The 27,309-nt window shown below is 48.3% G+C and overlaps 1 protein-coding gene across 1 annotated transcript in view; it reads left to right on the top strand.

The window, feature by feature from the left end:
- The first annotated feature begins 515 nt into the window (after nucleotides 1–515).
- The window catches only part of DNAH2 (dynein axonemal heavy chain 2), a 117,396-nt gene continuing 90,602 nt past the window's right edge, over nucleotides 516–27,309 (top strand). Inside the window, exons 1-12 of the mRNA XM_054455790.2 lie at nucleotides 516–580; nucleotides 2,399–2,578; nucleotides 5,977–6,038; nucleotides 10,976–11,146; nucleotides 16,934–17,162; nucleotides 18,028–18,138; nucleotides 18,315–18,553; nucleotides 20,912–21,103; nucleotides 23,607–23,812; nucleotides 24,287–24,416; nucleotides 24,683–24,865; nucleotides 26,798–27,012. Of these exons, the coding sequence (XP_054311765.2) occupies nucleotides 2,413–2,578; nucleotides 5,977–6,038; nucleotides 10,976–11,146; nucleotides 16,934–17,162; nucleotides 18,028–18,138; nucleotides 18,315–18,553; nucleotides 20,912–21,103; nucleotides 23,607–23,812; nucleotides 24,287–24,416; nucleotides 24,683–24,865; nucleotides 26,798–27,012 (1,904 nt within the window). The 5' untranslated portion in view covers nucleotides 516–580; nucleotides 2,399–2,412. The remainder of the gene's footprint in view (nucleotides 581–2,398; nucleotides 2,579–5,976; nucleotides 6,039–10,975; nucleotides 11,147–16,933; nucleotides 17,163–18,027; nucleotides 18,139–18,314; nucleotides 18,554–20,911; nucleotides 21,104–23,606; nucleotides 23,813–24,286; nucleotides 24,417–24,682; nucleotides 24,866–26,797; nucleotides 27,013–27,309) is intronic.

Genomic DNA, 27,309 nt, shown 5'->3' on the forward strand with positions numbered 1-27,309 from the left:
CGAACTAAGAAGGGGGAAGGAGCAGGAGGGCAAGGGTGCTCCAGCCCCGGTTTTTCCCCGGGATCCAGCTGCAGCCACGGCTGCCTGGAAATCCTGGAACGCCTTCTAGATCGCGAATATCCCTCCCCGGCGGGGCGCGCGGCGCCATCTGCTGGACCCGTTCCGGCTGGGGCGCACAGACCTGGGCGCGGGGTCAGGCGCTTGGGTTCTCCCTGTCTTTTCAATGTCCTGCGGGGCGGTAGCTCACTGTCTCTCGCCCCAGCCCTTCCAGCTGGGTCCTGACACCAGGCCCCCCACACCCCTCGCCTCGCCAGATGTGGCTACTTTCCTTTAGTCCCGGAGCCTTCAAGCCCCGGGTCCCTGAGGGGTAGACCTGGGCGGGGTGGGGCCGCGAAGCAAGGATCCAGGGCGCCTGCGCGGAGGAGGCGGGCTCCGCGGGGCCGCGCACCGGCCACTCGCCCCTCCCTGCCCGGGGTTGCCATGGGGACGCGTGCAGACGCCGGCCGGAGAGGGCTGCGCGGGGCAACTTCTTAGAGTGGCCCATCGGTCGGTCTAGGGAGGAGAGGGTCAGCGTGGCAAGGTGTGTGTCGGGGGCAGAGGGAAGGAGTGCCGGGGAGAAGGGGCAGTAGTGTCGGGGTAGGAAGGGACAGTTGTGGGGGAGAAGAGGCAGTTGTGAAGGGAGAGGGAGCAAGGAATATTTGTGTGGGGGAGGGGGAGGAGAAGGGGCAGTTGTGACAGTTGGGGGGAAAAGCAATTTTGAGGGGAAATTTGCCTGCTGGTAACCAGTTTAAGGAGAAAGGCTGGCCCCTGCGGTATTTCCTAGTAATAGAGTGAGCCCCGGCTTAGCAGAGCAGTTCCTCCTGGGGCCTGCGGTGTGGGATCGCGTGGTGAACCCCACGGTGCATGCGCCTCAGGCTCCAGTTTGAGGCAGGAAAGCGCAGCTTGATGCTTCTCTGGAGACTGATGGAGGAAGCCTCCTTGCTGTAGTTGGTTTTATTGATTTGTTGGCCTAACAGAACGTTTTTCCTTGGAGCAAAATACAAATCCTTCAAGTTTGAAATTCATAACCTGAGATCAATGCCTGTGGCAGCCTGTGGGGATGAGGAAGGAGAGCCACAGGTGGCGTTAGGCTGCAGCTGAATGAAAAGAGAGTGCCCAGCTCCTCAAACTTTGCCCCTGGGATTCTGAGCACCTGCCCGAGATCCCCGCTTCCTGCCATCCTACCTTTCTGAGAGAGGCACCACTGTGGCCTTCGTCGTGCCCCAATTGCTTTTTCCTCATTACACACTTTGAAATTTATGATTGGATGACTTTTGTCTTTCTTTCTTCCAATCTGTTCTCAGGGCATTTTGAGTCAAATAAATGATCCTGACTGATCTTAACAATTAGCATAGAGTTCCTTAGCCAACTATGCTGAGACCTCAGTACACACAAAACAGTGTTCCTGCCCCTCAGGACTTCAAAGTGATAGAGCCAGGTGGCAAATACTGTTTTTCTCTGTTTACAGATGTTGCAGATTTTAGTGGGATTGGGAGGAACATTTTTCCATTTAACTTGGGAGGAAAAGAGGTACATAGGAAAATCATCTTGGTTTGCTTGAATGATTGAACAGTGACAAAGGGTGGGGGATGTGCACCCCTTCCTTGATCCTCTCTCACTCACTCATGGTCCTGGAGGGTAGAGTGGATGAGGGTTTGGGCAACCACACTTCAGCTCGATAGATCTTTTCCTGATTATCTTATGTTCTCATACCCCAGGGCAGAGATAGAGGTTCTAAATCCTCATTAGTGGGGTGTCTGTTTGGCCATCTTTTTTTTTTTTTTTTTTTTTTTTTTTGAGATGGAGTCTCACTCTGTCAGCCAGGCTGGAGTACAGTAGCATGATCTTGGCTCACTGCAGCCTCCGCCTCTCGGGTTCAAGAGATTCTCCTGCCTCAGCCTCCCGAGTAGCTGGAATTAGAGGCACGCACCACCACACCTGGCTGATTTTTTGTATTTTTAGTAGAGACGGGGTTTTGCCATGTTGGCCAGGCTGGTCTCGAACTCCTGACCTCAGGTGATCCACCCACCTCGGCCTCCCAAAATGCTGGGATTACAGGCATGAGCCACCATACCTTGCCTGGGCATCATCTTTAACTCCCATTTATTCCTAGTGCCTTGAGGGACTGACTGATTTTTAGCCCAGTGCCCCGAAGACAGTAGGCTATCCTAGGGAAAAACAGCAAGGCCTCCCAGGCCCCTGTGGAGTACAGAGCCCTTGTGGTTAATGGAGCAGGGTGTGGGTACCACCAGAAAAGATGATCATATTGAGTTTCAGTCAATTTATGAATTCAAAAGGGACTGCTTGTATCAGGGGGCTGGTATCTGCTTGTGGACTCTCCACTCCTGTGTACCTGTAGGTTTTGCCTGCACGATGTCCAGCAAAGCTGAGAAGAAGCAGCGATTGAGCGGCCGAGGAAGCTCCCAGGCAAGCCGGTCAGGGCGGGCCACTCAGGCTGCTGCGGCCACACAGGAGCAGGGGAACGCCCTGGCTGTCAGTGAGCCAGAGCCGCAGGCTGAGCTCCCCAAGGAGGAGCCTGGTGGGTACTTGCTGGGGCAGAGGATGCTTAGCAATGGAGGGTGGGGAAAGTCAGAGGGGCTTGGAGGCATTTTAGGGCTGGGGAGCAGGCGCTGTTGCTTCTGGGCAGGAAACGGGCTAAGTGACGCCCCCAGCCATGGAGGTTCAGCAGCCTTGCCACTGGGTCCTTTTTTTGTGTGTCTTCCTCCTGGCCAGCCTCATCCTTGTTCTTTCTGTCTTAAAATTTCCCACAATATACCAGGAGTTCACCAGCCAGTCCTTTCTCTAGCCTGTTCCTCCTTATTTCAAGTGTTTCTGGTTGCTCCTACCGCACTGAAGAGGGTTTGATCTCTTCCTTTTTCCCATTTTCACCCTGGGTGGCAAAACAAATAATGTTTTTCTCCCATTAAGCCCATCACCATGGAGACTCAGCCTGTTTTGCCACCCTTTGAATCCGAAGCCCGGCTGATGCTTTCTGCCATCTGTTGAGGGCTGTCGTATCTCCGCCCTCATTTTGGCAGGGACTTGGTAGACTGCGGAGGTTCAGGTTCAGGACGACAGGAAAGAAGTCTAGATCTAGGGAAGAAAGAGTTTAACGAGGCTGCCTCTTGTGGCTTTGACCTGAGGGATTCCTTTCCTGTGGGTGAGCCGGAGCCAGTAAGGTTGGAAGGTTTTTGGTAGTTGTTGCTATTGCTGGGCTCTCCCTGAGAGCACTGGTCAGTGTAAACAGGACTATGAGCTAAGTGTAGACCTCCTTCTTTACCTGGAGCTCCTTTACACTGACAGTAGCTTGTCAAGATGAAAAGAAATAGAATCCCCTTCTAAAATTAAAGGTTGAGAGGTTAAGCGTGGGCATGGGAGAAAAGTCCCTGGGCCATAAAAACTTGCCTTAGGTTACAGGATCTTAGAAGTGTGCAGAATTTATCCTTCTGAGTTCTGAAGTGCTCAGGTGAAAGCAGTTAAAATGGGACTGCTCACTGCTAGGAGGAGTAGGGGAAGATGGGAGGGAAGACAGTGAGGTTCGGTTTGGAGAATCCTCTGGGGAGGGAAGGGAAGGAGCTTTAAAATGAACGTGTTGGACTTTGAACAGCAAGAATTTCTGCCTCTCCAAGCTCTAAGCTTTCTTTTCTTTTCTTTTCTTTTTTTTTTGAGGCAAAATCTCACTCTGCCACCCAGCCTGGAGTGCGGTGGCATAATCTCGGCTCACTGCAACCTCTGCCTCCCGGGCTCAAGTGATTCTTCTGCCTCAGCCTCCCGAGTAGCTGGGATTACAGGCATACACCACCATGCCCAGCTAATTTTTTTTATTTTTTTGAGACAGAGTCTTGCTCAGTTGCTCAGGCTAGAGTGCAGTGGTACGATCTCAGTTCACTGCAACCTCCACCTCCTGGGTTCAAGCGATTCTCCTGCCTCAGCCTCCTGAGTAGCTGGGATTACAGGCGTGTGCCACCACACCCAGCTAATTTTTGTATTTTTAGTAGAGATGGGGTTTCACCATGTTGCCCAGGCTGGTCTCGAACTCCTGTCCTCGAGTGATCCACCTGCCTCGGCCTCCCAAAGTGCTGGGATTACAGGCGTGAGCCACCGCGCCCAGTCTCCCCTGGCCTAGTTCTTGCCTGGAACCTGAATGCCAGCAGTTTTCCCAAGGGAGTTGGATCATCTCACCTACCGCTAAGCTCCGGAATCGCCTGTTCCATCTTTTCACGCCTTCCTGCCTCGGCCTCTGTGCCTCATTCCCCTCTTAGTTTTCCTTTCTGGAAGCCAGAGGGGGTGTCCTGTTCCTCATGGTCTTTTGGTTATATCTCATTTGTTCCTTCCTCCTTTCAGCCCCTGGGGGATGGGAAAGTCACCAGTTTTACCCCAGTCTCCGGTGTGACCAGTAGGTCAGGAGGTGGAGAAACACAGCTGCTGGGTTTCATGGGAGTCCAGAGTGGGCGTGGCAGAATTGAGTGCCCAGCAGGCCAGTTGTTTGGAGAAGGGCTGATTCCTATGAGCCTCAGCTTCTCCATGTGGGAAGAGGAGTGGGGGAAGATGGAGGGCCAGAAGCTGCATGCCTGGAATAACCTCAGTACTAACCGCCTTCATTCCCTCACCCCTACCCCAGTCAGTGTTTGTTTCATTTTTATTTTTTGGAGACAGAATCTCACCCTGTCACCCAGGCTGGAGTGCAATGGCATGATCTGGGCTCACTGCAACCTCTGCCTCCCGGATTCAAGCAATTCTCCTGCCTCAGCCCTCCGAGTAGCTGGAATTACAGGCACCCGCCACCATGCCCGGCTAATTTTTTGTATTTTTATAGAGACGGGGGTTCACCATCTTGGCCAGGCTGCTCTCGAACGCCTGACTTCAGGTGATCTACCAGCCTCGGCCTCCCAAAGTGCTGGGATTCCAGGTGTGAGCCATCGTGCCCGGCCCCCAGTCAGCTTTTTACATTAAATTGAGAGAGAATTCACTGACTATAAAATTTACCTTTTTAAAGTCTACAGTTGAGTGGTTTTTGGTATATTCACAAAGCTGTGCAACGTTCCCACTATCTAATTTTAGAACATTTTTATCCCGCCAAAAGAAAGCCACTTTAAGCACCTTGAGAAGTTGGCACCAGGTGACTCCTATATCTTTACTTCTAAGTTGCATCAGAGCCTTGTCTTTTAGCAGTCACTGCTGGTTCCCCCTTTCCCCCAGATCCCAGGAACCGCTCATCTATTTTCTGTCTTTATGGATTTGCCTATGCTGGACATTTCATCGAGTGGTCTCTCATAACTGGCTTCTTTCACTTGGCACTGTGTTTTCAAGACTCATTCATGTTATAGCATGAACCACACCGCCATGCCTTCTGATGGCTGAATAATAGCCCACTGCATGTTGACATCACCTTTTGTTTATCCATTCCTCTGTTAGAGGACACTGGGCTGTTGCCACCTTTTGCCTATTGTGAATAATGCTGCTGCGAATGCTGTAATGCAAATCTCTCTTTGAGTCCTTGCTTTCAAGTCTCACAGGTCTCTACCTAGAAGTGGAATTGCTGGGTCATTGGGTGACTGTGTTTAGCTTTCTTTCTTTTCTTTCCTTTTTTTTTTTTTGAGACAGAGTCTTCGCTCTGTTGCCCAGGCTGGAGTGTGCAGTGGCGTGATCTCGGCTCACTGCAAGCTCCGCCTCCTGGGTTCAGCTGATTCTCCTGCCTCAGCCTCCCGAGTAGCTGGAATTACGGACACCCGCCACCATGCCCGGCTAATTTTGTATTTTTAGTAGAGACGGGGTTTCACTATATTGGCCAGGCTGGTCTCAAACTCCTGACCTCAGGTGATCCTCCCGCCTAGTACTCCCAAAGTGCTAGGACTACAGGTGTGAGCCACCGCGCCCAGCTGACTGTGTTTAACTTTCCAAGAAATGCCTTCCTTTTTGTATGTTTATTCTTCCTAGAGCCACGGTTGGAGGGACCTCAAGCACAGAGTGAAGAATCAGTGGAGCCCGAGGCAGATGTGGTAGGCTTGGGTCTTCCCTGTGGCAGATATTCCTCCCCCAAAACTGGTGAATCAAAGGATCAGTTGTGGATGGCGCATGAGGAATTCTCTCTTGTTGCCATTTCTTCTACTTGCTCTCTGCTGTTAGCCTACTCACCACAAATACAGTTCACTGAGTAAAAGAGAAAGTCATCTGTGCCTTCGCCAGGAGAGAGGAGGGCTTTAAGTAAGGCACAGGTTTCTCTCGTCTCCCCACCTTGGGTCAAACTGTGATGAGCTTATTCATCATGTGGGTGAACACCTGAACAAGTTGAAGGAGCTGGGAAGATATTGTCCTAAGTGGATACCAATTTCTAAGACATTCTCTTTCCACCTTTCCTTCAGTTCTTTCCTTTGGCTGAAGAATTTACAGAAACTGCTTCAATCACTTTGAGAAATGGCACTAAATGACCTCTGCTTCTTTATTTCCAAGTTGCATCAAAGCCTAGTCATGACCATAGTTACCTGGGTGAGAAGAATAGAGTGATGACCTTGACATTTTTCAAAAAGGGAGAGAAAAGTAATAACTATCGGAGAAAAAAATGGCAAGAGACAGAAGAGTAAAACAGAGAAAATAAAACTCATTGTGTTACTGCCCAAACACATTTAATATTAATATTTGATATGTCTGGCCGGGCAAGGTGGCTCAAGCCTATAATCCTAGCACCTTAGGATGCTAAGGTGGGTGGATCACCTGAGGTCAGGATTCGAGACCAGCCTGGCCAACATAGTGAAACCCCATCTTTACTAAAAATACAAAAATTAGCAGGGTGTGATGGCGGGTGCCTGTAATCCCAGCTACTTGGGAGGCTGACTGAGACAGGAGAATTGCTTGAACCTGAGGGCAGAGGTTGCAGTGAGCTGAGATTGTGCCACTGTACTCCAGTCTGGGCAAGAAGAGAAAAACTCCGTCTCAAAACAAACAAAAACAAACAAAAAAAATGATATTTTGATATATCTTTTACTTTCGTGCACAGGTTTGTAAGTTTGTTTGTTTTTGTATAATCCTAACTTTATCATATGTTACTTTTTTTTTTTTTTTCTGAGATGGAGTCTTGCTCCCGTCAAGCAGGCTGGAGTGCAGTGGCATGATCTTGGCTTACTGCAATCTCCACCTTTGGGGTTCAAGTGATTCTCCCTCCTTAGCCTCCCAAGTAGCTGGGATTACAAGCATGCACCACCACGCCCGGCTAATTTTTGTATTTTTGGTAGGGGCGGGGTTTTGTCATATTGGCCAGGCTGGCCTCAAACTCCTGACTTCAGGTGATCCACCTACCTTGGCCTCCCAAAGTGCTAGGATTACAAGTGTCAGCCACCGTGCCTAGCCCATATGTTATGATTTTGTATTAAACCTTTTCACAAAACATTTTATTTGTATTATTATTATTTTTTGAAACAGAGTCTTGGTCTGTTGCCCAGGCTGGAGTGCAGTGGCACGATCTGGGCTCACTGCAATCTCCGCCTCCCAGGCTCAAGTGATTCTCATGTCTCGGCCTCCTGAGTAGCTGGGACTGCAGGTTCCTGCCACCACACCCAGCTAATTTTATTTTTCTATTTTTTGGGACAGGTTCTTGCTGTATTGCCCAGGCTGGTCTTGAACTCCTGGGCTCAAGCGATCCTCTTGCCCCGGCCTCCCAAAGTGCTGGAATTAAGGACGTGAGCCACTGTGCCCAGGCACCTGGCTAATTTTTGTATTTTTAGTAGAGACAAGGTTTTGCCATGTTGGCCAGGCTGGTCTTGAACTCCTGGCCTCAACTGATCCACCCACCTTGGCCTCCCAGAGTGCTGAGATTAAAGGTGTGAGCCACCATGCCCAGCTATTATTCTTCACGTTATATATACTCTTTGTAAACTTTTTTTTTTTTTTTTTTTTTTTTTTTTTTTTAAGAGACAGGGTTTCTCTCTGTTGTCCAATCTGGAGTGCAGTGAAACAATCATAGCTTACTGTAACCTTGAACTCCTAGGCTTAGGTGGTTTTCTTGCCTCAGCCTCCTGAGTAGCTAGGACTACAAGCATGTGCCACTATGCCCAGCTAATTAAAAAGAAAATTTTTGGCCGGGCACGGTGGCTCACACCTGTAATCCCAGCACTTTGAGAGGCCAAGGCGGGTGGGTCATGAGGTCAGGAGATCAAGACCATCCTGGCTGACATGGTGAAACCCTGTCTCTACTAAAAATACAAAAAAAATTAGCTGGGGATGGTGGCGGGTGCTTGTAGTCCCAGCTACTCGGGAGGCTGAGGCAGGAGAATGGCATGAACCTGGGAGGCAGAGTTGGCAGTAAGCCAAGATCGTGCCACTGCACTCCAGCCGGGGCGACTGAGCAAGACTTGGTCTCAAAAACAAAAAAAATTTTTTTTTTTTTTTTGGTGAAGATTGTAGTCTTACTGTGTTGCCAAGGTTAGTCTTGAACTCCCAGACTCAAGCAGTCTCCTGCTTCAGCCTCCGAAAGAGCTGGGATTATAGGCATGAGCCACAGGGCCACCACTTTTTGCAAACACCACTTTTCACGGCCATATAGCATTCTATGTTCTATGCAGATACCATAGTTAAACCATTGCTCTTGGACATTTTGCCATTTCTAATTTTTTGCTCTCAGAATACTTTCATGAATATTATAAGTAAAACTAACACTCTTGAAATAGTTAATAGTTCCTTAAAATAGATTCCTGTATGTGGAGTTACTGAATCAAAAGATAAAGAACATTTCTATCACTTTTAATACCTCACATGTTACAAATGCATTATACTTTTTGCCCTCATGCTAGCAATATGCCAGTACACCTTTTCCAAGCCTGGGTGTTACTTGTTTAGCAAGAATTTTTTTAAAAAAATGATGGGCAATAAATGATTTTTTTTTTTTGAGACAAAGTCTTGCTCTGTTGCCCAGGCTGGAGTGCAGTGGCACGATCTTGGCTCACCGCAACCTCTGCCCCCCGGGTTCAAGTGCTTCTCCTGCCTCAGCCTCCCGAGTAGCTGGGATTACAGGCACATGCCACCATGCTGGGATAATTTTTGTATTTTTAGTAGAGACGGGGTTTCATCATGTTGGCCAGGCTGGTCTTGAACTCCTGACCTCTGGTGATCCGCCTACCTTGGCCTCCCAAAGTGCTGGGATTACAGGTGTGAGCCACTGTGCCTGGCCTTCTTTGTTATTTTATTTGTATTTGACTTCAAGTGAATATATATATATATATATATATATATATATATATATATTTTTTTTTTTTTTTCTTTTTGGGACAGAGTCTTGCTCTGTTACCCAGGTTGGAGTGCAGTGGTGCGATCTCGGCTCACTGCAACCTCTGCCTCCCAGGTTCAAGCAATTCTCCTGCCTCAGCCTCCCGAGTAGCTGGGATTACAGGTGCATGCCACCATGCCTGGCTGATTTTTGTATTTTTTTTAGTAGAGGCGGGGTTTCACCATGTTGGCCAGGCTGGTTTCGAACTCCTGACCTTGTGATTCGCCCCCCTCCCCCCCCACCCCGGCCTCCTGCAATGTTGGGATTACAGGCGTGAGCCACCACGCCCAGCCAATTTTTTTTTTATATTTGCATTTAAAAACATGACATATCTATGCAGGTCCTTTTGTCTATTTGTTTATTGAGTTTTTAGTGTTTTTCTTATTTGTTCATCCTGTCTATATGTATTATAGGAAAGATTTTAGATCACTATTAATTTTTCTTGACCTGGAAACTTTAAGAGAGATTCCTTCTTCCAGGAGGAAAGATGAAAAGACTTCGCAAATTCACTGATCTGTATCTTCCTATCTTCTGATTTCCTTTATTTATTTATTTATTTATTTTCGAGACGGAGTCTTGCTCTGTCACCCAGGCTGGAGTGCAGTGGTGCAATCTCGGCTCACTGCAACCTCTGCCTCCTGGGTTCAAGCAATTCTCCTACCTCAGCCTCCCAAGTAGCTGGGATTACAGGCACCCACCACCATGCCTGGCTGATTTTTGTATTTTTAGTAGAGATGGGGTTTCACCACGTTGGCCAAGCTGGTCTTGAATGCCTGACCTCAGGTGATCCACCCGCCTTGGCCTCCCAAAGCGCTAGGATTACAGGCATGAGCCACCGTGCCCAGCTAATTTTTTTTTTTTTTTTTTTTTTTTTTTTTTTGAGACAGATTCTCACTCTGTCACCCAGGCTGGAGTGCAGGGGTGTGATCTTGGCTCACTGCAATCTCTGACTCCTGTGTTCAAGCGATTCTCCTGCCTCAGCTTCCCGAGTAGCTGGGATTACAGTCATGCACCACCACGCCCGGCTAATTTTGTATTTTTAGTAGAGACGAGGTTTCTCCATGTTGGTCAGGCTGGTCTTGAACTCTCAACCTCAGGTGATCCACCTGCCTCGGCCTCCCAAAGTGCTGGGATTATAGACGTGAGCCACCACACCCGGCCCTCTTTGGTGTTTTCATGTCTTTTTCCCTTTCTCACTTTTTCCTTACTGTTGCACCAATTGACTTTTACCCAGTATTTTATACTTCTTTGGGACTCCATCGTGAAGAAATTGCTCCTATACCCTCTCCCTTTTCCAGCTTGTGGTCTCCCTGCTCCTAATTGCTTGATCTAGGCTAATATCCTACACATTCCCTTAATTCACCTTTACCTTTGAGATCGAGGGCTGACATTTTTAAAAACTACAGGCATAAAGATAATCTCTTGCGTTGGGTGGATAATATCCCAGTTTTCCTCTATGATCTGTTTTTTTTTTTTTTTTTTTTTTACTCTTACAGGCAAGAAATCTTATTTTTATGTTTCTTCCAAAGCTTGAAAGCTATCGTTCAGTTTCTCCTCACCATTCTGAACCTGTCTGGCTTCTCTCATCTCCCATGTCCTCACTTGTGATTGTGGATGGGAGGAATGACTCATCCTGGCAGTTGTAGTTACTTTGGCCCTCTGTTTGCTCTCCTTCTATAGAAGCCCCTCTTCCTTTCCCGAGCTGCACTGACAGGACTGGCGGATGCAGTGTGGACACAGGAGCACGATGCCATTCTGGAACACTTTGCCCAGGACCCTACAGAATCCATCCTCACCATCTTCATTGACCCTTGTTTTGGGCTGAAGCTAGAGCTGGGCATGCCTGTACAGGTGCGTACCCTACATTCCCAGATCAAAGGTGGTCCTACAGAGAGCTGAGGGCTCCCAGTTCCTTCGTCATCCTTAAGTCTTGTCATCTCCTGTGCCCACGGCCTATTGAGCCCCACTGTGTCAGGCACCCTACTTGGTGGCAAGGATAGGAAGAAGGATGACGCAAGAATGCTGTCATGGGCCGGGCGCGGTGGCTCACGCCTGTAATCCCATCACTTTGGGAGGCCGAGGTGGGTGGGCGGATCATGAGGTCAGGAGATCGAGAATATCCTGGCCAACATGGTGAAACCCCATCTCTACTAAAAATACAAAAATTAGCCAGACGTGGTGGTGCATGCCTGTAATCCCAGCTACTTGGCAGGCTGAGGCAGAAGAATCGCTTGAACCTGGGAGGCAGAGGTTTCAGTGAGCTGAGATCATGCCACTGCACTCCAGCCTGGTGACGGAGAAAGACTCTGTCTCAAAAAGAAGAATGCTGTCCTGGTCTAGTGGGGAAGACAGACATATAAGCAAATTAAGCAAATTTTTACTATAGTTTGTGATCATGGGCAAAGCTTTATAGGAGCGTTATGGGAGCAACTAATGGAGCCAGTGGATTCTGGGAAGGCTTGATGGTGGAGGTGCTATTTGAGCTGGGATGAGGGTAAGTAGGATTCCATCAAGACTAGGTAAGAGCTATTCAGCGAAGACCACTCTATGTACAAAGAAAAGAGAAGTAGTGGGAAGTGATACTGAAAGGGGCTTGGGGTCAGCTTTTGAAGGGCCTTGTATGTTATACTCGAGAATTTGGCCACTATCCCAGAGAGTGCTATTGAAGTGTTTCATAGTTTAGATAGATAACTATTTCAACAATGTGGAGAATACATTAGACAAGGGTAGACCTAGGGTAGGGAGACAGTTAAAAGACAGATGGATAGTAAAATGTTGCTGGTAGAATCTGGGCGGTGGTCGTACGGGTCATCATTGTAAAATTCTTTGAACTTTTCTGTATATATCTTTGAAAATTTTGGAAATAAAATGTTGGAAAAGTTAAAAGGCTGTTGCTTTGCTCTTATTGGCAGCACATATACGAAAGTGGAAAGGATGGGGATGATTGGCATGGCCCTGTGAAACAATGATGCAATTTGTGAAGCATTCTGCATTCAACATGGGCAGAAGACCTTTTGCCCTGTGCACTGGCAGTAATCAGCCACAAAACAATGAAAAAAGATTTCATTCGCAAAAGGAACCAAAATTTGCAAAATATATTTATATTTGAATATACATTTTAATATAAAAGTATGATTTATATGAAAGAAAACAACTTTGTTGCAGGCCATGAAAAACGATTCGAAGAAATGATGAGCCACAACTTGTTTCGGAGTAGGAATCTTAATATCATAAAGATCATTTTATATAAAAACTATCATATTTGGCTCACGCCTGTAATCCTAGCACTTCGGGAGGCCGAGGCAGGCTGATCGCTTGAGCCTAGGAGTTCGAGACCAGCCTGGGTAACATAGTGCAACCCCATCTCTACAAAAAATACAAAAATTAGCCAGGCATGATGGTGCACACCTATAGTCCCAGCTACTTGGGAGGCTGAGGTGGGAGGATCACTTGAGCCTGGGAGGTGGAGGTTGCAGTGAGGTGTGATCACTTCACTGCACTCCAGCCTGGGTAACAGAGTGAGAACCTGTCTCAAAAAAGAAAAACAAAAAACAAAAAAAACCAAAAGGGCCAGTTGAAACTTCCTTTAAAAATTATTACCCTTGAATACCTGATAAAATGAGCAAAAAGTAAAACTACCGAAAAATAAAAAAAACCAAACCAACCAAAAAGAACACAAAAAAACCCTGAGAGTAAACAAATTTAATCTAATACACTTTAAAAATGGGAGACCAATGAAAAACATACGCACCAAGTGAAAGAATGGTGCTCCCCTGGTTACATGGAGTGAACTTGAGAGGGGGTAATCTTAGTAAAGAGAAAGACAGGCCTGTGCCTTTAGTCCCAGCTACTTTGGAGGCCAAAGCCAAAGGATTACTTGAGCCCAGGAGTTCGAATCAATCCTGGGCAACACAGCAAGAACTCCATCTCCAAAAAAAAAAAACAAAAAAAAAAAACAAAAAAAGAGAGGAGGAGCCTAGGTTTGTTTGTTTGTTTGTTTGTTTTTTTGAGACGGAGTTTTGCTCTTGTTGCCCAGGCTGGAGTGCAATGGCGCAATCTCGGCTCACTACAACCTCTGCCTTCCGGGTTCAAGCGATTCTCCTGCCTCAGCCTCCCGAGTATATGGGATTACAGGCATGTACCACCACACCAGGCTAATTTTGTATTTTTAGTAGAGATGGGGTTCCTCCATGTTGGTCAGGCTGGTCTTGAACTCCCAACCTCAGGTGATCCACCTGCCTTGGCCTCCGAAAGTGCTGGGATTACAGGTGTGAGCCACCATACCCGGCTTGAGCCGAGGTGTTTTAACAAAGATTTTTCACTACCTTAAATTAGCACTAACCACCTGTCCATTTCCCTGAGGCAATTCTCTTAGGCCAAAGAAAAGTGAATAAAACATAAAACACCCAACCCTTTCACTTTAACTTCCAGGGGCAAAAATAAACTGGTCTCTCACAGTGGGAGGTCAAATCACCCACAGTACATTAAAGCAAAAAGAATGAGTTCACATGCTTGCTGCCCAAGCACGAGCAAAATGAAAAGAAATCGCATAGTAACTGCAAGCGCATTACATCAAAGAAAAAAGAGGAACAAAGCATGCAAAAGAGGAAAACATAACTGAATGAACAGGAGAGTCCTCACAACAGTACCGTGTTCTACTACAACTTAATAAGACCAGGGATTCAATTAAAAAAAAAAAGCTGAGCACTGAAATGATAAAATGTGAGAATGAGATAAAAGGGAGATTGCAGATTTTAGGAAATGAATAAAGCAGCGTGTTATAAAACCAGTAGATTGGAAATAGCAAGGAACTGAATAGCTAACCCAGAAAATCCTATCACTGACAGAGAAGAGGCTTGAGGTAATCACAATGTATGCAGAAGAAAAAGCCAAGGACATTAACACAATTAGAGAAGCTAACAGATATGAAAGACTAACATAGATGATCTTGTATAGAGAGCCAACAAATGAAAACAATATAAATGTAAAGATGAAATACAAATAATTTCCCTGAAATGCAGAAGGAACTGAACCTGGAAATCAAAAAGGACACACTGTATTCCACAAAATTTGTTGTACATCTTGGCTAAGCTACTCAATTGTAGGAAAAATTAATTCCTTAGGAATATCCCCTATGTGGTAATCCTGCTAAGAATATTTAACTTGAATCTGGCAATAAGGAGACAATCCGATAAATCCAAATTAAGAGACATATTGGGAAAAGAAAACTGGCCTGGACTATTAGAAATATCAATGCCGTGACACAATCGCTTGAACCCAGGAGGTGGAGGTTGCAGCAAGCCAAGATTGTGCCACTGCACTCCAGCCTGGGTGACAGAGCGAGAGTCTGTCTCAGAAAAAAAAAAAAAAAAATTAAAAATTTAAAAATTATGAGCTGGGCACAGTGGCTCACGCCTGTAATCCTAGCACTTTGGGAGGCAAAGGTGGGTGGATTGCCTGAGCTCAGGAGTTTGAGACCAGCCTGGGCAACATGGTGAAACCCTATCTCTACTAAAATACAAAAAAATTAGCCGGGCGTGGCGGTGTGCACCTGTAATCCCAGCTACTTGGGAGGCTGAGGCAGGAGAATCGCTTGAACCAGGGAGGCAGAGGTTGCAGTGAGCCAAGATCGCGTCATTGCACTCAAGCCTGGGCAACAGAGTGAGACTCCGTCTCAGATAAATAAATAAATAAATAAATAAAACAAATTAAATTAAAAATAAAAAGAAAATCAATGCCATGAAAGAAAAAGGTTGGGGAGTGGTTTAAAATTAAAGGATACTAAGAGACATGACCATGTGTGATCTTGGATTAGATTCTGGATTGGGTCTTTCAAAGCAGTGAGCTAATAGAACTCAAAATCGAAAGTTAGTGAGAAAACTCATAATATTTTTCATAATCTTTTTTTCTTACCACCATAGAAAGGGATCCTTTGGGAAGAAACCTCTCTTCTGGATGAAGAAACATTTATTTGAAGCTCAAGAATTCCTTTATAGCTACTTCTATTTCTTTTTATTTGCTTAAATTCAAGTAAAATTAAATTTAATAGTTTTAATTAAAAACAGCTTGCTCCTATTTAAAAATAATGATTTTAATTAAATTTTCTATATTATATAGCTATAGAAAAATATGTAGAATAATGTTTTCTCTAATATTAACAATATTAATTTTTAGGTGGTGGAATTTTAGATGACATTTTAACTTTTATCTTTGTACTTTTCTGCATTGTTTCAATTATTTGTATTTAACATATGTCATCTTCACAAAAATAATTGTTGTTAAGCTTTTAAAAAAATAGACATGGCCAGGCACAGTGGCTCACGCCTATAATCCTAGCACTTTGGGAGGCCAAGGCAGGCGGATCACCTAAGGTCAGGAGTTTGAGACCAGCCTGACCAACATGGAGAAACCCCGTCTCTACTAAAAATACAAAAATTAGCCGGGCGTGGTGGCACATGCCTGTAATCCCAGCTACTCGGGAGGCTGAGGCAGGAGAATCGCTTGAACCTGGGAGGCGGAAGTTGTGGTGAGCTGAGATCATGCCATTGCATTCCAGCCTGGGCAACAAGAGCGAAACTTCGTCTCAAAAAGAAAAAAAGGACACAAAATGCCAATATTTATTTTATTTATGGGTAGTAAGAAGACAGATGATTATTAATTTCTTCCTTGTGCTTTACTTTGTTTTTAAAATTAAATAAATTGTCAGCCGGGTGTGGTGGCTCGCACCTGTAATCCCAGCGCTTTGGGGGGCAGAGGCAGATGGATCATCTGAGGTCAGGAGTTTGAGACCAGCCTGGCCAACCTGGTGAAACCCTGTCTCTACTAAAAATATAAAAATTAGCCAGGTGTGGTGGTGCGGGCCTGTAATCCCAGATACTCGGGAGGCTGAGGCAGGAGAATCGCTTGAACCCGGGGGACGGAGATTGCAATGAGCTGAGATTGCACCATTGCACTCCAGCCTGAGTGACAAAGCAAGACTCCATCTCAAAAAAAAAAAAAAAAAATTGCCAAGACTAGTCAAAAAAGCACTAAAAAAACCAAATGAAACAGGTGAGTCTGATATTAGGGTGGAAATGGCCTTTCTAAATATGTAGCAGTCAGAACTTTAAGGAGTTTTATATTTAATTACACGAAAGATATATGCTTTTGTATGTAAACCCCAAAAACTCACCATAAGCAAAATTGAAGCATATATGTAAAATTTTGGGAGAAATATATGCAACCAAAATGGAAAACCCTAGACAATTGTCTCTTCCTTCCAGTCCTTCTCCTTTCTGCTTTTTCCATTGGCTGAAGTGCTTCCTCCATTCCATCCTTTCTTTCTATCGATCCATTCATCCATCCAACAAACATTATTGAGCATCTACTCTATGCCAGGCAGTGTACTAGGTTCTGGAGCCTAGTTGGACAAAATGTACAGTCCCTACTCTCAAGGCATACTCTCTGCATTTCCTCCCCTCATCTCTGGATATGGAATCTTATATCCATGAAAAGAACAGGAAGCACTTTATGTTACTTCCGTTTAGAGAAGGATCAGGATACCCTGAGGGACGTGAGAAAGAACTCAGCCGGGCTTTCGTGACTGGGTGTCATGGCTGGGCCTGGAGACTGAACTCTGATCTGCTGTCTTCCATGCAGACCCAGAACCAGCTTGTCTACTTCATTCGCCAAGCACCGGTCCCCATCACCTGGGAGAACTTTGAGGCAACCGTGCAGTTTGGGACGGTGCGGGGCCCCTATATCCCGGCCCTGCTTCGGCTGCTCAGTGGAGTCTTTGCCCCTCAGATCTTTGCAAACACAGGCTGGCCTGAGAGCATTAGAAATCATTTTGCTTCTCATCTGCACAAGTTCTTGGCCTGCCTGACAGGTAAGTGGGAAGACCAGAGTGATTAGTTTCTCCTTAGTGTCCGCCAACTGTACAACTAGTGAAGTGGTGGGTCCTTCGTCCGAGCACCTGCGTGGAAGAAGTATTCAGCATGCTTATCGAATTGGTAGATTAAGGTACAAGATCCGCCTTCTTCTTCTTTTTTTTTTTTTTTTTTTTTTGAGATGGAGTCTCGCCCTGTTGCCCAGGCTGGAGTGCAATGGCGCGATCTTGGCTCACTGCAACCTCTGCCCCCTGGGTTCAAGCGATTCTCCTGCCTCAGCCTCTCGAGTAGCTGGGATTACAGGCACATGCCACCACGCTTGGCTAATTTTTTGTATCTTTAGTAGAGATGGAGTTTCACCATGTTGGCCAGGCTGGTCTCGACCTCCTGACCTCATGATCCACCTGCCTTGGCCTCCCAAAGTGCTGGGATTACAGGTGTGAGCCACCACGCCCTGCCAAGATCCGCTTTCTAATCCAGACACAATTTTCTGTTGTAGAACTGGTTGGCCAGACCTGCTTCAACTTAGACTTGGAAATTTCTAAAAGCACATGTGGGGAAAGGGAAATATAGGTGCTGTGGGGACACTGGGGGGACTTGCATGTCTCGTGGTAGAGAGTGTTGAAGGCGCGATACAGATCTTTGACGTTATTTTATGGCAATTTCTTGTTATAAGTCCATGAGGTTTCCCTCTTGCCTTTGGTCATTTCTTGATATCAAAAAAGCATGAGTCATCATTTCTTCCACCTGCTCTCCTGAAATGCATATGCTTCCTGGTCCCCTAACGATCATCAACCATGATTCCTACGGGGCCAGCAAGAACTCATCCCCTCTGTCCACTTCCACAAACTTTCCTTTCCTTAGACACTCGGTACAAACTGGAGGGACACACGGTCCTCTACATCCCTGCAGAGGCCATGAACATGAAGCCTGAGATGGTGGTAAAGGACAAAGAGCTGGTGCAACGGCTAGAGAGTAAGTGGCTGGCACTGCCAGCATCACCCGGCGATCACAGGGGAGAGGGAAAGGGGAGGCTCGGATGCTGACAATGGAGTTGGGTTAGGAGGTCTCTGTCGGGGTTGCAGGGAGGGAAGGATGCCGTTGGGAAGCAGTGTGAAGAAATGAAGGAGATTTTGTACTCTCCCCTGCAGCCTCCATGATCCACTGGACCCGGCAGATAAAGGAGATGCTCAGTGCCCAGGAGACTGTGGAGACAGGAGAAAATTTAGGTCCTCTGGAGGAGATTGAGTTCTGGCGCAACCGATGCATGGACCTGTCTGGCATCAGTAAGCAGCTGGTGAAGAAGGGAGTGAAGCACGTTGAATCCATCCTGCACCTTGCCAAGTCGTCCTACTTGGCACCCTTTATGAAACTGGCACAGCAGATCCAGGTTTGTGAGCGAATCAAAGGATTCAGGCTCAGCAAGAAGTGGGCAATGGTTGGGATGATACAGGGAGCTAAGTAAGGAGAGGGAGCCAAGGCAATCTTCGATAGCACAGACTGACCCACCCAGGGTTCGGCCTTGTACTTGCAGGAGAGTATAAAATAGTAGAATAGAGGGTCCCTAAGGAGAGAGACATCGCGTTAACCAATAAATATACATCAAGTACCTTCTGTGAGCACAACCCCTGCCACCTAGCTGGGAAAATAAGATCACCCAAAACAGGATTACTAGACAGCGTGGGAGCCAAAGATGAGCTCATGTGGTTCAGTCCAGGAATTACAAGATAAATACCTTTTCTCTTTGTTTGAATCTGTCTTCCAAGGAAAATCCAAGGAAAAGGGATACACACTTTTTTTCATTTTCTTTTCTTTTTTATTATTATTTTTGAGACAGAGTCTGGCTCTGTTGCCCAGGCTGGAGTGCAGTGGTGCGATCTCAGCTCACTGCAACCTCTGCCTCCCAGGTTCAAGTGATTCTCCTGCCTCAGCCTCCCGAGTAGCTGAGATTACAGGTCCCCGCCACCAAGCCTGGCTAATTTTTGTGTTTTTAGTAGAGACGGGGCTTCACCATGTTACTCAGGCTGGTCTCAAATGCCTGACCTCAGTGATCCACCCATCTCGGCCTCCCAAAGTGCTGGGATTATAGGCGTGAGCTACCGCACCTGGCTCTTTTTCTTTTCTTTTCATTTCTTTTTTTTCCTTTTGAGACAGGGTGCTGGAGGCTGGAGTGCAGTGGCGCGATCTCGGCTCCCTGCAACCTCTACCTCCTGGGCTCAAGGGATCCTCCCACATCAGCCTCCTGAGTAGCTGGGACTACAGGTGTGCACCAGCATGTCCGGCTAACTGTTGTATTTTTTGTAGAGACAGGATTTTGCTATGTTGCCCAGGCTGGTCTCAAACTCCTGAGCTCAAGTGATCCACCCACTTCAGCCTCCTAAAGTGTTGGGATTACAGGCGTGAGCTACCTCACCCAGCTCAATTGTTAATTTTTTCTATTATTATTATTTTGAGACAGAGTCTTGCTCTGTTGATCAGGCTGGAGTGCAGTGGTGCGATCTCGGCTCATTGCAACCTCTGCCTCCTGGGTTCAAGTGATTCTCCTGCCTCAGCCTCCCGAGTAGCTGAGATTACAGGTGCCCACCACCATGCCTGGCTAATTTTTGTATTTTTAGTAAAGATGGGGTTTCATCATGTTGGCCAGGCTGGTCTCGAACTCCTAACCTCAAGTGATCCACCCACCTCGGCCTCACAAAGTGCTGGGATTACAGGTGTCAGCCACCTTGCCTGGCCTAATTTTTAAATTTTTTGTAGAGACAGGATCTCACTATGTTGTCCAGGCTGGTCTCAAACTCCTGGTGATCCTTGGCCTCCTAAAGTGTTGAGATTATAGGTGTGAGCCACCACACCTGGCCAATAAACATTAAAAAAAATTTTGATACGATGTGACAAGCTGATTATGTTAGTGCTGGGTCACACAGGAGGTAAGAGTGGCCTGTAGAATACAGATAGAGGACCTGTCTTCCTAGGTGAAGTTTTCAGCTGGGTATTAAGGGAATTGAGCCAGAACTAACTGGAGGAGCCTAAAGCCCTGGCTGAGAACAGGGCAGTGAAAGGGAACTGGGTGACAACTATGGGGACGAATGAGAGTGATGTGCGGCCAGTTGATCAACAGCAACAGAGTGTCCACTTAGTGCAGAGTCCTGAATTCACCTGGAGAAAACAGACACAAAATCTAGAAAAATCTAGACTCGAGGGAATTCTCAGTCTGGTGGGGGAGCTAGGGCACACACATGAGAAAAGACAGAAAAGTTGACATGTGCTAACTCTGGTCCGAAGGCTCACAGAGACCTGAAATGATCGCTACTGTGTAGGGCTGATGGGAGGGATGCCTCTTAGAGGCAAGTCAGAATGGGGTTGAAGGTGGTTAAAAAGCACTTATGGGCTGGGTGTGGTGGCTCACGCCTGTAATCCCAGCACTTTGGGAGGCTGAGGCAGGTGGATTACCCGAAGTCAGGAGTTCGAGACCAGCCTGGCCAACATGGTGAAACCCCATCTCTACTAAAAATACAAAGATTAGCTGGGCGTGGTGGTGGGCACCTGCAATCCCAGCTACTCAGGAGGCTGAGGCAGGAGAATTGCTTGAACCTGGGAGGCGGAGGTTGCAGTGAGCTGAGATCGCGCTATTGCACTCCAGCCTGGGTGACAAGAGTAAAACTCCATCTAAAAAAAAAAAAAAAAAAAGCACTTGTGTTGAATCAGTGCTTTCCAGTGCATAAATCTACTTCTCGTCTCTCTTTACTGCCAGGATGGCTCTCGTCAAGCACAGTCAAACCTGACCTTTTTGTCAATCCTGAAGGAACCTTACCAGGAGTTGGCTTTCATGAAGCCCAGGGACATCTCTAGCAAGCTGCCTAAGCTGATCAGTCTCATCCGCATCATCTGGGTCAACTCTCCCCATTACAACACTCGGGAGAGACTGACCTCGCTCTTCCGAAAGGTGTGCATATGCCGAGGGCGGGATGGAGGGGTTTATGAGGGTGGCCGGGTTTTCTGAAGCGGGGGGAATGCATTCGGCAGAGGATCTGTGGTTGAAAAGGTAGTGAAGATTGCCCTTCTGCTCAGAGACTGAGCTCAGAAGGCTTCTACCGGCATGATCTGCTTTAGGGTTGCTCAGCGTTGGAGCCTGGGCTGGACTTTCTGTTTCTAGGTGGAGGCGGCTTAGGCAGGAGGAGGGGCTTCAGAAGAGGAGTTGGTGGAACACGGGGAAGCAGCAGGAAGAACAGACCCCCAAGCTGAGCTGTGTGGAAGGAAAAGCTCTTCTTCCCATTCCTCAAGATGGAGATTGCAGTGGGGGAGAGGGGGATCTAGGAAGGAGCGCCGGCTTTTGAGGAGCAGGGCCTGGTGCATTCACTGGGGGGGAAAGAGCCAAAGAGTGGGAGAAGGGACACTGAGCTGAGACCTTGCTGGGCAGGGCAGCTGCAGAGCTGGGCTGAGGCAGAGTAAGGGGCCACTTAGGACAAGGAGTGGGCATGGAACCCAGAGGTGTCAGCCTGGCCAGGGGTGGAGAACCAGGGGTGGAGAACCAGGGGTGGAGAACCAGGGGTGGGATGAGTTTCAGGAGTCAAATCAAGGAGTAGGGGGCTGAGACATGAAGCATGGGCAGGGGGATGCAGAGAAGGAGCTGGGTGTCAAGGAGGCGGAGACAGAGGCTGTGGGGACTCCTTCCGCAGATGAGCAATGAGATCATCCGCTTATGCTGCCACGCCATCTCCCTGGACCGGATCTTTGAGGGATACGTCTCTTCCAGCAAGGAGGACCTGCAAGGCTGCATTCTCTGTTGTCACGCTTGGAAAGATCACTACCTACAGGCTGTGCAGATGCACACCCAGTACGATATGCCTCCCCTAACATCTCATATCTCAACTCCCTTGTCACCCCCGTAAGAGAGTAGATTCTGACTTCTTTCCTGTACACTTTGTTTAGCCTCTTGGTTGTATTTTCCTAGACCCAGGAGTTTCTACATCTGGCCAAGTTTTCTGTCTGGATACAGATACTGTAGCTCATTGCCCTGGCTTCTCCTTTTTTTTTTTTAATTTTAATTTTAATTTTTTTTTGAGACAGAGTCTTGCTCTGTCGCCCAGGCTGGAGTGCAGTGGTGCGATCTCAGCTCACAGCAAGCTCAGCCTCTTGGGTTCACGCCATTCTCCTGCCTCAGCCTCCCCAGTAGCTGGGACTACAGGCACCTGCCACAATGCCAGGCTAATTTTTTGTATTTTTAATAGAGACAGGGTTTCACCATGTTAGCCAGGATGGTCTCGATCTCCTGACCTTGTGATCCACCCGCCTTGGCCTCTCAAAGTGCTGGGATTACAGGTGTGAGCCACCGCGCCCTGCCTGGCTTCTTATTTTAATAATCTCTCCTCCCTGATCCCAGGAACCCTACCTGGTCTTTTCCTCCTATCTTGACCCCATCGTCTAAAATTCTTTTATCTATGAATCTGCTCCTAGAACTTTGATGCTCTGTCTCCTGTCTGATTCTTCTCACCTTGAGTCTTGTCCTTTGGGATTCAGGAGAGTTGTTTCTCGGGGTCTGATTTTCTAGGGCTTTCCCTGAATGCAGGGCTCCTGGTCTAGGTTTGCATAGCCAGACTGATGCTCTTGCCTTCCAATTCAGTCAGCCTTTCTCCTGACACAGGTTCTCCAGTCGAGGCTGGGTCCTAGACCAGACCAGCATCTTTGCTCAGGTTGATGCCTTTGTGCAGCGCTGCAAGGACCTTATTGAGGTGGGAAGACTGAAGAACCAAAAGCTAACAGCAGACCCTCCAGAATCCCTCCCCACCTCCCACCCCAGGAACCAGGGCAAACGGGGCAGAGGCTAAATATTGAACTTATGGCTGGGCACGGTGGCTCACACCTGTAATCTCAGCACTTTGGGAGGCTGAGGCGGCCAGATCACCTGCTGTCAGGAGTTCGAGACCAGCCTGGCCAACATGGTGAAACCCTGTCTCTACTAAAAATACAAAAATTAGCCGGGCGTGGTGGTGCACGCCTGTAATCCTAGCTGCTTGGGAGGCTGAGGCAGGAGAATCTCTTGAACCCGGGAAGTGGAGGTTGCAGTGAGCTGAGATCACGCCACTGCACTCCAGCCTGGGCAACAGAGAGAGACTGTCTCAAAAAAATAAAACAAAATAAAATAAAATTGCACTTACCACATTGGCTTTTCCTGCACAATTGTGTGTCCTACTACCACACCGCTTTTTCTGGCATTTGCTCCTTATCGCTGCCCTACTATTTCATATTTCATTCTGCCGCCAAAGTTCATCCCAGCAGCCCCCTGCAGCTGGTTGGCCCTCCCTGGTTTTTAGATATATATATATATATATATTTTCACTTGCTATCACTCACAGTGATGTTTTTAGACATTTGAAGCTAAACCAAATAGCTTAGGACTTTGGAGTTTGGAAGGAAAGCAGGAACCCTCACGCTGGCTTCTTTTTTAGGTATGTGACTGTCAGTATCACTTCGCCCGCTGGGAAGATGGCAAGCAGGGTCCCCTTCCTTGCTTCTTTGGTGCCCAGGGGCCACAGATAACACGGAACTTGCTGGAGATTGAGGACATCTTTCATAAAAATCTGTACATGCTGCGAGCTGTTCGCGGGGGCATCCTGGATGTCAAGAACACCTCTTGGCACGAAGACTTCAATAAGTGAGGGAACCACAGGCTGATGCCAGGCGTGGGCGGGGAAGGCAGGTCAGGCAGCCAACAGTGGGAGGAGTGGCGAGAGTGTGCAAAGGAAATGGTGGAAGGACAGATCGGGATCAGGGCGGTGGGGTGGGGGAGAAAGAGTGCAGGGGAGGCGGGTGGCAGCTTGGGTTGAGGGTTCCAGAGTGAGCCTTTCCGGACTTGGATCTTGGTTCTGCCACATACCAGATATATGACATTGGGCAAATTACTCCACCAGCTGTCTCCACTTCCTCCTCTACGCAATAGGGTTAGGGATAGAGCCTATCTCACAGCATTGTTTTGAGGATTAAATGGATTCATGTAGGTAAGGTACTTAAGAGGGCCCGGCACACAGGAAGCCCTTCGTCCTCAGCAATGCATGGGATTCTTCCTCAGGGGTTGGACTTGGGGGCAGGCGAGGGCACTCAGCTGCCACATGCCTCTCCACCGGTGCAGGTTCCGTGCCGGAATCAAGGACCTGGAGGTGATGACCCAGAACCTGATCACCTCAGCCTTCGAGTTGGTGCGGGACGTGCAGCACGGCGTGCTCCTGCTGGACACCTTCCACAGGCTTGCCTCCCGCGAGGTGCACCTGCCCCGCGGCTTCCTCGGCTTCCTGTCCCGCGTGCTTTCCTGGAGTCCCTTCCGAGCCTTCCGGAGACCCTCCTGCCTCCACGCGTGCCCTTCTCCACGTCCAGCATTCGGGCGCCTCTTGTCTTTCTTCTGTTCCCTGGCTTCGGCGTCCCCGGGAGTGTGACTCCTGCAGCGGGGTGCAGCTTTCCTCTGGGATGAGTGACCGGAGGGAACCCGCCTTCCCGGGCACGTCGCCAGCCTCTTCCTCCTCTTCCCTAGGCTATCAAGCGGACTTATGACAAGAAGGCGGTGGATCTCTACATGCTGTTCAATAGCGAGCTGGCCCTGGTGAACCGTGAACGGAACAAGAAATGGCCAGACCTGGAGCCCTACGTGGCCCAGTATTCCGGACAGGCGCGCTGGGTGCACATCCTCCGGCGTCGCATCGACAGAGTCATGACCGTAAGTGCCTGGCCTTCTCCAAATTCTGTCGTCAGTGAGACGGCCGGGTTTGCAGGCCGTGCCGCGTGCCGCCTTCCGGGAGGGATGGGGGACGGCTCCTGAGAGGTTCCCCAAAGAATCTTCATGACCGGCACCTATGTCGGTGAGGGGAGTGGCAGGTTCAGTTCAGTGAGGTCAGTCGTGGGTTAAGATCTGCAGAGGTGGTGTGTGAGGCTGGTAGAACATGGGCCATTTTAGGAATTTCTTTTCTTTCTTCCCTTCCTTCCTTCCTTCCTTCCTTCCTTCCTTCCTTCCTTCCTTCCTTCTTTCCTTCCTTCCTTCCTTCCTTCCTTCCTTTCTCTCTCTTTCTTTCTTCTTTTTTTTTTTTGTTTTTTTGAGACGGAGTCTCACACTGTCGTCCAGGCTGGAGTGCAGTGGCTCGATCTCAGCTCACTGCAAGCTCTGCCTCCCAGGTTCACGCCATTCTCCTGCCTCAGCCTCCCGAGTAGCTGGGACTACAAGTGCCCGCCACCACGCCCGGCTAATTTTGTTGTATTTTTAGTAGAGATGGGGTTTCACCGGGTTAGCCAGGATGGTCTGAGTCTCCTGACCTCGTGATCCGCCCACCTGGGCCTCCCAAAGTGCTGGGATTACAGGCGTGAGCCACCGTGCCCGACTTCTTTTTCTTTTTTTCTGAGACGGAGTTTTGCTCTTGTTGCCCAGGCTGGAGTGCAGTGGTGTGATCTCGGCTCACCGCAACCTTCGCTTCCCAGGTCCAAGCGATTCTCCCACCTCAGCCTCTCAGGAGCTGGGATTACAGGCATGCACCACCACGCCCGGCTAATTTTGTATTTTTAGTAGAGGAGAGGTTTCTCCATGTTGGTCAGGCTGGTCTCGAACTCCCGACCTCAGGTGACCCACCCACCTCGGCCTCCCAAAGTGCTGGGATTACAGGCGTGAGCCACCGTGCCCGGCCTCATTTTAGGCATTTCATATCAGGCTGCAGAGGAGGAATCGGGCCAGTATCTGGGGTGTTGGGTCAGTAGAAGATACAGCCTCATGATCCAGAGACCTGGACAGGTGACACCCTTACAGAGCCTGGTCTCTCTGGAAAGACAGCACAAAGAAACAACAGAAAAACATTGTTTTAAAACTTTTTGGGGCCAGGTGCGGTGGCTCATGCCTGTAATCCCAGCATTTTGGGAGGCCGAGGTGGGTGGATCATTTGAGGTCAGGAGTTCACGACCAGTTTGGCCAACATGGTGAGACCCTGTCTCTACTAAAAATACAAAAAGTTAGCCAGGTGTGGTGATGGGCACCTGTAATCCCAGCTACTCGGGAGGCTGAGGCAGGACAATTGCTTGAACCCTGGAGGCAGAAGTTGCAGTGAGCTGAGATCGCGCCACTGTACTCCAGCCTGGGTGGTGGAGCGAGACTCTGTCACAAACAAACAAACAAAACAAACAAATGAACACACACACACACACACGCACCCTTTGGGAATACAGGTTGAAAGCTGTTGAGGTAGTGACCTGCCATCATGCAGCTTGTGCTGGTAGAGAGTTAGGCAGCCTGCAGATAGCTGGAGGCTGGTTTGGGCCTGGTGGGCTACGCCTGGGCGAGGAAGGGCTGACACTGGTTTGCAACCTTGTGCCTCATATCCTGCTCCTTCTGTGACTGACCTTTTTCTCCCAGCTTTTTTCCCTAAACAAATTCTCTGTGCTTCTCTTTCCTCATTTTGACTCCTTTTCTCATTGGGCTTTGGTCTCTTCCTGTCACCTTCCTTTTTGACTCTACCTTCCAAGTTACCAAAACTCAATCCATCTCCATAGCAAGCCTTATGCATATTGTCGGGGTACGTGCGCATGCACGCGTGTGTAGGTCTCAGGGAGATGGTGGCCCCTGGAGGAAGGTGGCAGGCTGGCTCCACCCGCCTGTTCTTCTTCCCCTCAGTGCCTTGCTGGTGCTCATTTCCTGCCCCATATTGGGACTGGAGAGGAGAGTGTGCACACCTATCAGCAGATGGTCCAGGCCATCGATGAGCTGGTTCGAAAAACCTTCCAAGAGTGGACGTCAATGCTGGACAAGGATTGCATTCGGCGGTTGGATACCCCATTGCTGCGAATCAGCCAGGAGAAGGCGGGCATGCTGGATGTCAACTTTGACAAGTACAGGAGCCACCTGGCCCCTTTTCCCTACACTCCCCTTCTGCAGCTCTCCCAAGAATTTAACTCCCATCTTTTTTTTTTTTTTTTTTTTTTTTTTGAGATGGTGTCTCACTCTGTTGCCCAGGCTGGAGTGCAGTGGCATGATCTTGGCTCTTGGCTCACTGCAAGCTCCGCCTCCCGGGTTCACGCCATTCTCCTGCCTCAGCCTCCCGAGTAGCTGGGACTACAGGCGCCTGCAACCACGTCCGACTAATTTTTTGTATTTTTAGTAGAGAGGGGGTTTCACTGTGTTAGCCA

The sequence above is a fragment of the Pongo pygmaeus genome, chromosome 19, assembly GCF_028885625.2.
Source record: "Pongo pygmaeus isolate AG05252 chromosome 19, NHGRI_mPonPyg2-v2.0_pri, whole genome shotgun sequence".
NCBI classification, from domain to species: Eukaryota; Metazoa; Chordata; class Mammalia; order Primates; family Hominidae; genus Pongo; species Pongo pygmaeus.